General features: G+C 33.4%; 1 protein-coding gene across 1 annotated transcript; it reads right to left on the reverse strand.

The window, feature by feature from the left end:
* Positions 1–366: 366 nt before the first annotated feature.
* On the reverse strand, positions 367–10,583 carry snai3 (snail family zinc finger 3). Its single transcript, XM_065261789.2, has 3 exons — positions 10,219–10,583; positions 7,550–8,116; positions 367–1,000 (listed from the first exon to the last, which is right to left on the reverse strand). Exons 1-3 carry the CDS (start codon positions 10,295–10,297, stop codon positions 819–821), a joined length of 828 nt encoding a protein of 275 aa, XP_065117861.1. The 5' UTR covers positions 10,298–10,583; the 3' UTR covers positions 367–818.
* Positions 10,584–10,887: the final 304 nt, after the last annotated feature.

A 10,887-nucleotide genomic window follows, 5' to 3' on the forward strand; every position in this document is an offset into this window, starting at 1 on the left:
GATCATGTTTCATGAAGATATTTTGTAAATTTATTAACGTAAATATATCAGAAATGTATTTATCATTAGTAATATGTGTTGTTATGGACTTTAAAGGTGATTTTCTTAATATTTAGATTTTTTTGGCACCCTTAGATTCCAGATTTTTAAATAGTTGTATTGGGCAAATATTGTCCCATCCTAACAAACCACACATCAATGGAAAGCTTATTTATAAATTACCCTTATGACGTAAACTAACTAAAACTAACTCATGCATGAGCTTTTAAATCGAAAGTTTTTTAAGATCATGGAAAATAAATTCAGTCGACTGTATGTCCAAAACATTTCCATACTAAACCGGACAGATTTTTTTTTTTAGAAAAATATTTTATTGTTTGCCTTAATATTTTTGCATTACAAAACCTTAACATGACAACCCATCACATCTAAGATAAAACGGCAATATTACAAAACTGCAACTTTTTCACAAAAAATATGCACACAATGTACAGTTTGTTTGTGCTTTATAGTATCAGAATGCAGTTATGGTATATTTGAAGAGCTTAAATGCAAAACCTGACATGTTTTCATATAAATCAGCATTTTTATCAGACTTTAATGGATTGTGCCAAAAAAATGACCTGAGGCCGGGATTAAGTGGATTTGAAGTTAAAGTATTTGATGGACGTATAATACGTGACAATAGCATTTAATTAATATCATTCTCACGTTTAACAGAGGTGGCGTTTAGAGGCTTTTGCATCCAAGCTCTTCATATGTGTGTGTGTATTATTCAGTTTTGTTGATCCGTCCCATCAGAGAGACTTTGGTAAACATCAGGACATTGGGCAGCAGCCTGCTTCCTCGTGCTTTGACAGAAGTGATATCCTGGAGAAAGTCTTAAAGCAGTTTTTGCACTGATATTTCTTGATCTCAGAGTGGGTTTGTAGATGTGCACGAAGGTTTGAGCGGTCAGCAAATGCACGACTGCAGTGCGGGCAGGAGAACGGCTTTTCACCTGAAAGAATGAAAAGATGCACAGAAAGACTTGATTGTAGCATTTTGATTGAAGTTATTCCACATGCAATGCATAGTGTTTAGTTTTTTTACTTATTGTTTAGTTAGGATTTTTGTTTGGTTTCAAGAATAATTGAAAATATGTTTTATTATGTTTTCCGTTACAGAAACAATTGATGCAGTAAAGCAGGGGTTTTCAAACGGGGTCCAGAAGGTGCAAGGGGGTCCCCAGAAAGTGTAAAAGGTAAAAGTAATTTAATAAAAAGTCATTAAGTATAAAAAGCTATCTATTTTTTTGAAGTTAGGAAAAAAATTTTCTTCATGCAAAAATAAAAAAAATATTATTTTATATAATTTATATATAAATGAATATGGGCCATTCCACCGAATCTGTGCCATTTCTGTCTCCAGGACATTATATGTATAAAAAAATGTAAGAAAACTAAATCTAAAATACATTTTATTATTAACCAAAGTGTCCTGCATGTTGATCTAACACCAAATTTTAACTATTATTTAACAATAAGAATAAAATCTGAACACTAAAAAACTTTTTTTCGTCCCTCTCTATACTTTACCTTTAAATATAAAGCATAAAACCCTTCAGATATCTTTATTTTTTTGGATTGTTGTGTGGGTCCATATCCCATCTTTGTTTTGAATATTTTTTTTTACCATTTTTGACATCTTCTGGATCTTCTGAATGTCATGTTAAGTTACTTTCTCATTTTCTTTTCTGTATATTTTATGATATTGATGCTATGACTGTCAATTTTAATGTTCAGTCCTGTTACCTTTATTATTTCTTTGATGTTATCAGTTTATTTAAAAAATAATAATAATAAAAGTCTTCATGTGTCTTCTTGCTATTAGCACATTTAAATGCAGCTATATTTCATGTATTTGCTAAAAACTATGCATCATTTTTGTAAAATAGTAGGTTAAATTAACTTTCAAAAACCAAGTTGTTTAACCTCATGTTGCATTTTTTACAGTGTATTTCAAAAACTCAGTCCTGTTTCAGCTGTGTTACCAAAATGTCTCCATCCTCCATGTTAACCATGTTAAAATAAACTAGTTACCTAAGATTGACCATGAATCATTTTGAAAAATAAAATTTGTGTGTTATTAGATTTAGTGTTAAAATATATATATATTAAAAATAAACGTCAATTTTGACGAGTTACAATGCAAATGGCACCGATTTGGTAAAATTTATTTTAAAAATAAATATTTTAGGAACGGGTTCCCTCGCAAAACGTTCATCACATGCATTTGGGGGTCCTAAGTTGCCATCATAAGGTTTGAAAACCCCTGCACTAAAGCACACTAAGCTAAATTTAATTTATTTGTCTATAAAAGGAGAATTTTATTCAGAGCATCTTTAGGTAAAATGTCTGACCCAGAATATTACTACTAATAACTTTCTTTGTCATGTGACACGTGTTAACAAATGAAGTGTGGCATCAGGTTTGATGTCTAGTAAAGCAAAAGTTTGCTCTGTTCAAACAAACACCATGTGGGCAGCCTACATGTTTTTTCTTTTGATGCTATTATACTTTAATGTGTTCCTGTAGCTCAGTGCACTTTAAGAAAAATATAAAATGTTGAGTAAATTTGTCTTTAAAAAAGCAAACAAATCACCCAACACTGCAAAAAATGATTTTCAAGAAAAAAAATCTTTGTCTTGTTTTCAGTAAAAATATATATAAATTTTTTTTAATTAAGATGCTTTTTCTTGATAAGCAAAACGACCCAAGAAAATTAATTTATTTTTCAGATCAAAAATATAAAATTTAAGTGATTTGTGCATAAAACAAGTAAAAAATGTTTTCTTGAATTTAGTGTTTAAGAAAAATGTTCAAGTTTTTTGCATACCCCATTGGCAGATTTTTTGCTTGTTTTATGCCCAAAATTAATTATTTGATATTTTTGGTCTAAAAACTACACTTATTTTCTTGGGTCGTTTTGCTCATCAAGAAAAAGCATCTTCATTTTAGAATTTTTTGATATTTTTACTGAAAACAAGACATAAATACTAAAAAAAATTTCTTGAAAATTATTTTTTGCAGTGAATGGGGTAAGAAAAAAACATCTTGAAATAAGTTTACTTTTTCTTAAACACAAATTTTCTCACCCCATTGACAGATTTTAAGCTGTTTTGTTTTAAGCACAAGTTCACTTTAATGTAATTGCCTTAACACTTCCTAGGTTATTTTGTCATCAAGAAAACACATCTTAATTTAATAATTTTAAGACATTTCTACTGAAAACAAGACAGAAGAAAGTCATTATTTGCAGTGTGGTGGAGCATTGCATTAGCAGCACAAAAGGGTGTGGGTTCGACCCCAGGTAACACCCTTAAAGACCTTGTGATAAAATGTATAACTTAAAGGGGAAGTTCGGCCAAAAATGATATTAAACCCATGATTTACTCAAAAAGTGCGTCCATCCTTCACAAATTAAATCCAAACGGCTTCAGGATGATAAACAAAGGTCTTCTGAGGGTAATCCGTGCGGTGTTGTTGTAGAAATATCCATATTTAAAACTTTATAAACAAAAATAAATACCTTCCGGTAGGGCCGCCATCTTAGTCGCGTCCAGGGGCGGGGCCAGGGGGGGGCCAGGGGGGGCACGGGCCACCCCCACAATTTGATTGGCCACCCCAAGTGCCCCCCCTCCCACACCATCAGTCTCGTCAGTATTAATTATGTACTAGTGGTTTTGCTTTTCTTAAAATAAAACTTCATATTTTACAGGGCTTTGATTTATTTATATTACATTTTTTTTATTTGCTTAAAATATTAAAATATAAATTTTTGTGGAGGCTCCGCCTATGAAAAATTGTCTAGACCCGAGGAACCACTCTACCGTGACATGTTGTTATCGGAGTCAATTAGTAGGCGCACACTTATAGTAACGAACGGTGGTGGCACCAATAAAAAGCAAGGAAAAACATGGAAAAACACAGAGGATGGAGAAAATAGTTTTATGCAGATAGTGAAAAAGGACAACAAAGTCATAGGTGAGTGAGCTGAGTTTTGATATGTTTCCTTAAATGTGGAAACCTGCGATTAGTAAGTTAGAGCTAGCTCCTCTCTGTTACTGTCGAGAATGCTCATTACTAAAGTTGAAGACAACCTAACGGTACATTAAAAGAATATATAAAGTCACGTTTGCCTTTGCGTTTGTAATAAATAGTGGTGTGTCAGATCGCAGTTTATCCATACGGATCAGAACCCCACGTTTCAACCCGCATGCGATTCGATCGCGGATTAAACAGGGATAGTTTATAATTTACACGTGTTTTAAAATGTAAACCTTCAAGTGCTTTTAAGCAATTTAACACTAAAAAGGCACTAAGTGAGTAGCTGTATGCAAAGACAGGTTAAATGTGTCCGGTCCCGTTCCAATCAGACGTAATCCTCCCTATATCCTTCAAATATTGATGTGTAAACTTTAGGGAGAGTTGCGCTATTGTATCTCATAGTGTATGGAATAGATCAATGAAAAACAACGTAACGTTTTTATGTAGAGTGACTGTTTAAGCTGCGCCGTCTGTGTGTGCATGGGTTTATTTAAGACGACAAGTGCCCTCAATAGTCGACACACGGAGAGAGCTTTGCGTTGATTCGGCGCATGCAAAAACATTAACATGTCATACGACTATGAATAAACGTCTAGAATTTCCTCAGCCTCTAAACTTTCATTGCTATTAACTGTTTTCCTTTTGTTAAGTACATTTTCTGTTGCATGAAGCAGGTTTCACTTTCAGGTGCACAGGCTTTGCAAACTCTATATAAAACACAAAGTTTAAACCAAGCATTGTCCAACATCTGATCCTGATCTAAACCAGTTTGGATTTATCTGGATTTGTCGACTCCAAACTTACTCTGAATTTTGAAAATTAAGAGTTTGTTGTTCAAATAGCTTCATGCAACAGACCACAGCCTCAGAAGCATATTTAAAGAAAACAACATAAACATTATTTTTTTCTATACATTAACTCACATGGGGCTCTGTGCAATATGCCATTTAATACAACCAAATGTTAGGGATGGCGAAAACGAAAAATTTTCTTGACCGGCCACCGAGCCTCATTGGCCGGTTGAAACCGGTTAACTGATAGGCCTATTAGTTTAAAATATGCTATGCTATTTAAAATAAACAGCCATTTCGAGCCGCGCCTGCAATTTCGCAACTCGCATCTCTCTGCGCTCTGCCTCCGGCTCACACACACACAGACCTCACAATACTTTTTAAATCCTCTACAGCCCGAAACATAAGTCCCGCAAACGGCGCCGTGCTTAGTTTCGAAATAGTTTAGGTACTAGGTGATCGCGTTGAACTTGAAAATAAAGGCGTTTGTGAAGCTCATTTGAAAATTGCCGCGGCTCATTTAATAAAATGACAGCTCAGAAGAGAGACTGCGCTTTAGTTTGGGGTAGTAATATTAAAGACATAGGATGATCATCATCACCTTTTCTGTTACCACTGAAATATAGATGTAATGTATTTCCAAATCTAAACCCATCTTATGCGGAATGTTGCCTAATAGACTGCAACACGATAAAACCAATGGATTAAACGGGCACCTTCAGAATGTGTAAAAGCACCGGCCAAAGCAGGTCTCGCACTGTTTTTGTTCTAGAACAAATGCAGCAAAGATATTTAATGCTTGTATGAGGCATATAGGCCTACGCTGAGTTTTATTTATTTATGATGAGGTGCGTTCTAATTAACAATGCAATGCAAGTGAACGCGCAGTGCCGGCGCCTTCATGCACGGACCGGTAATTATATACTCTGCTATATTTGCTTTTTATTTAATAAATACATGCATTTGGTTGATTAAACATTTATTAAAATTAAGATACAATTTATACAAAACGAAATTTACTTCAAAGAAATGCTTTCTACAAAGCAAAACTTAATAAAGTGGTAAAAATCATGGCTGAGGATTTACAGAAACAAAACTTACTCTGCACTTTACTGTTAGCCTAAAAGACATAAATGTTAATAATTTGGAACACAACCAGGAGAGACTTTAATTTTAATTATTGTATTACTGTATTTTATTTACTATTCGAATAAAGGAATTTATCAAAAAATAGCCTGTAGCATTTACTTTTCGCAAACCTTGTGAACATGCGAAACCAAAAGCAGTGACCTCGCGCCAAATGTTTTTTTATTGGTTTATAAAGTACAAACAGACCAGTTGAAAAACTGAGTGTGAGGGATTTGTTCACTTCACACAAAAAGATCTTGGAAAGAAAGAGATGACTAACTGTAGTAGGGTTTAGTCCACTGTCTATAATAGCCTAATTTACAGATCCCTTTTTTTAACCGACAACCGACAACTTTGACCGGTTAACGTTGATCGGTTAACATCCCTACCAAATGTAATATCTTTATTAAGATGATATGCGGACAACATTCAACTTTAGGAAATAAATTAGTTTATGACTTGACAAAGTAACTGAGAAAAATGCATTATTATTTCTTTAGGGACAGACAGACAGTCAGATACAGGCAATAGGACCAATGAAAAGGTCTCAAAAAACTCAGAATTTCTTCATTTTGAAGAAAAAAAGAGAGATAGAAGCAGAAAGGCATGAAGAGAGGAAGACGCAGCAGTAGTCCACTGACTTTTCTGCAAACCAAGGTATGTGTATTACATGCAGAGACCAGAGGGAGGTTAAAACAAAAACACATCAGGAGGTTTAAATGTACTAAATGTATCAGGATACAGTATACAGTATTATTACCTTCAATGTAGGGCAAGTTACACTAATTCACTGTTTATATGTATTTAAATGTGCCACCCCTCTCTAAGTCTGTGCCCCAGTCCGGCCCCCCCATGAAAAATTCTCTAGACCCGCCCCTGGTCGCGTCCGACATTACATTTAATCAACTGAAAGATCTAAAACATTTTCTAAAATATCCGAAAATGTGTTTGTCTAAAAAACAATGGATTACATTACAAGTAACATGCATTACGTGATAATATTACTTTTCTGAAATAATGAATAAAGTAAAGCATTACTTTATAAATGTACACATTAATATTTGAGTTACTTTTATAAAAAAAGTAATGCAAGTTACTTTTTAGTGTACTTAATTTGATTTAAAAAAATAATGTAGTGAATTTAACTAAGCATAGTCATGTCGAATCACGCACTCTATGCGTGCACACCTGAGCGGGTTTTAGTCAGAAATGGAGATGGCAGGCCAGAACTTGACATTTTTGTGTTGGAAATATGCAATTTCTGAATGCAGAACTTCTCAGTCTTAAAAAAACACCTGCAAGGCCTGAAAGAGATCAAGCCTCAGCCAAGTAAGAAAAAGTAATGCAAAAGCATTACTTTCCATGAAAAGTAACTATGTAATGCCATTAGCCACTTTTTGGGGAGTAACTTAATATTGTAATGCATTACTTTTAAAAGTAGCTTTCTCCAACATTGTGGTTTAGTAAGAAAATCACACACTTTCCTATTTCAAAGCAGCATTTAAAATTGGCCCTAAAAGTGTATATAATCCCCGAACATACCTGTGTGTGTGCGAATGTGTCCTTGAAGTAACCATGGCCTGGAGAAGGCCTTTCCGCAGAGTTTGCACACACAAGGCAGCGTATGCGTGCGGATGTGCATCTTCAGCGCCCCGAGACTGGCGTACTCCTTGTCGCAGTATTTACAGCTAAAGTACTTTTGGCATTGCCACTCACAATGCAGCTTCCTCTGTTTGCTCATACTAGAGAAGGTAAAGTAAGATTTGTGACGGTCCAAACACCCATCACGTCGCTCCTGGACGCTGCTTGCGGTGCCAGCTTCTGATTGGGACAATGGCACTTTATCTTCTGGATTTCTGTGGAAACGCTGGAATGATTGGGTAAACTCCGGCGTCGGGAGAACAGGCTGCATGTCTCGGAGGGGTACGGGGTAAGGGAGAGCCAGAGCTGGGCTGTCCATGGGCAGGCTTGGGTGGTACATCCCTAAATTAATAGGGTTCATCCTCAAAGAGCTGCTCGGTGCGGTGAACACATGAGGTGGTGCAGGAAACGTTGGTTCATGGTGCAGCGGTTTGAGTTTGGTGCTTGAAGATTCTGTGTTCATCACCTCTGTGTGGAGATGTATAAGAAATACCATCAGTCCAAACTGTGTGACGTTTGCTAAATGAACAGGTCTACCTAATGATAAACTTTTGCAATAATTATTTCATACTGACTGTCCTTCATTTAGCTAAGATCCAAAATGTAAATGCTTCAAAGAAACCATACGTTCTCATGCAAACATTCTGTAGTCAAATGTTTATCATTTATTTAATTTTACCATTTTATTTTTTATAAAAGAGAAGTTTAGTCTTCTGATTTCTTAAAACTTTTCTAAGGATTTTTAACATTTATTTTTTTTATATGTTTTTTGTATTGTTTGAAGTATTTGGCATTCATTTCACAACTCATTTCACATTTGCATTATTAGTTTATACACACTGTTGACAACTCAGATAATGTCTTTACTTAAACAGTGACGTAAACATCACTTAATATTCTGAGTTTTGGAAATATACTTAAAAAATCTTAGTTAATTTAACTTTTAAGCGTATAAAATTAATCAAACTTAAACATTTAAGTGAAATTAACTTAAAATAAACAGTACATGTTGTAAGAATTACCCATAATCCTTCTTGCCTGAAAGCTTTGATTATTTTAAGAACTGATAAGAACTTTAACTAATTAAATATTTGTTAATAAAATCTCATAGAGGTTTAAGCTCTTATATTATTAATTAATAATATTATTAATTAATTATTATTAATTATATAGTAATGTATATTATTACTTTTATTGTATTTCTCTTCACATGTCAAAAATACAGTTTTGTGTGTGTTTATATGGAGAATCAAGTTTATTCAATGACTGACTTATTAATTTTGTTTTATAATAGAATTTATAACAATAAAAGTAATATTATTATAAATAAATTAAAAATAGGAAATATTTGAACTCCGTTAACTAAATGGAGATGATGGACAGTGCAATTAATATTACAAATGAACTTGCTAAATTTTATTGGAATTACTAGAAGCTAAATTTTACTTCACATTACTTTTTAAGTAAATTCTGTCCATGTTTACAATGATAATCATTTAAACAAATTGGAACTATTTTTAATTCAAGAAAGTATTGTTTTCCTAAATGAAACATTTAAATGAATATGCCTATAAACACTGTTCGCCTTATATGTTTGTATGTTAAGATACAGACCAAAATGAAACCATCAGAAAAGGCTAAACAGATACTAAACTTCTAGATTTTATGGTATTGCGAGACAAAACAATCCTCCGTATATCTCTTCAGCTCTTCTAATAGGACCCTTCAAACCCAAAGCACGGGATAACAATGAGTCCCTCTTTTTTGGGTGATTTTGCACCTGCTAAACTGTAGCCACGTTTAGGGGATCTGATCTGATTTTTTAATAGTCTGTCATTATCTAAAGCATATAAAACAAGCTAATCATAAAGATAACAGTTCAATATGTAGTCATCATGAATAAATGATGATTCTAACAGTGATATTTTAAACTAAATAAAAAATAATTTGTTAACAAATCATTAAAACATTTATTCATCTACAAGTATTATGAAGTTGTTTAGCTCTTCTGATTGGGAGACTTTAAACTTACAACTAAACATTCAACATTCATTTGTCACATAGGTGAACTTCCAAAAGGGATTCAAATCATCCAAAATAGTGACCAGTCACTAAATATACAATGCCATTACTCATGTTAAAACCCTAAAATTAGTTTTTATTGTAATGAATGTACTTATTATTCCTACCAATTTTGTTTTAATACAAGTCAAACTGTTGGACTCAGTTGACTAAATTTACTATAGATTAGTAATTTATACACACATATATTATTTAACAAATAAAGTGATATTTGCATAGAATTGTATATACAATTTAAGATATTTAAAATATGACCTGTTTAACATTTATTTTAGTTTCTTTTTATTTTATAGGTTTTATGACAATTTTTGTTAAAATGTGAAAAATTTCTCACAAGTTGGCATTTCTACATAATATTCTGTATATTGAATAATGCATAAACTAAACTTACGTTTTATTACAGAACAAAGTTTTGTAGCATTAAAAAGTTAAACTTAACTAACAAGTAATTTCTCGTGGATATTTAATTCAGTCTGAAAATACCTTACCGTGTTTTTTTGACTCCAGCACACCATAGTCAGGCTTCTTGTTGGTAAGGTGTTTTTTCACCAGGAAAGATCTTGGCATGGTACTTTGGCAAAAAATTCTCCTTGGTTTGTTTTCACTGAGAGATGGCGAGTTAACAAATATCTGATGCTTGGAAGTTGTCTTTGACTAAAGAAGCGAGTCAGGTGCAAGGCTGGACGAAAATTACCATAGACATCCCGCTGAGCCAATCAGAAGTGAAGGACAAGTGTAAAGGGGCGGAGTCATGTGTGTCGCGACCGACATACCGCTGCGTAACAGGTGCATGCACGAGATGAAAATAGCGTCACTTGTTTTTATTAAAACATGTGGCATGTCTTCAAGTTTCCAATAAGTATCCTATTCTTTAACACTTGCCTTTCTATTTATACATCTCATGTGTGCTGGTTTAAGAACAAAATAGTATATATAGCCTATATAGTAATGTATATATTTTAGTTTTAGTCATTTCAATGAAGTTACAGAATAGGTTATTTACTGGTAACTTGAAGGCAGATAATGGAAACCGTATAAATGTAGGGTAGTGTGATACTTTTTTTTTATTTAATTGATGGAAAAATGTCACTAGTTCCCCCTTTCTATACATTACTGCTGCCCTAATTAAATATTTAAAACCTACCGAAAGTAAATAT

The sequence above is a fragment of the Paramisgurnus dabryanus genome, chromosome 2, assembly GCF_030506205.2.
Source record: "Paramisgurnus dabryanus chromosome 2, PD_genome_1.1, whole genome shotgun sequence".
NCBI classification, from domain to species: Eukaryota; Metazoa; Chordata; class Actinopteri; order Cypriniformes; family Cobitidae; genus Paramisgurnus; species Paramisgurnus dabryanus.

Excerpts from the sequence above, each read along its gene's own strand:
- snai3 (XM_065261789.2), bottom strand. The coding sequence starts at position 10,297 with ATGCCAAGATCTTTCCTGGTGAAAAAACACCTTACCAACAAGAAGCCT. Across the intron at positions 8,117-10,218 it reads GCTGGAGTCAAAAAAACACG|AGGTGATGAACACAGAATCT; the intron begins GTAAGGTATTTT and ends ATCTCCACACAG. Across the intron at positions 1,001-7,549 it reads ACACATTCGCACACACACAG|GTGAAAAGCCGTTCTCCTGC; the intron begins GTATGTTCGGGG and ends TCATTCTTTCAG.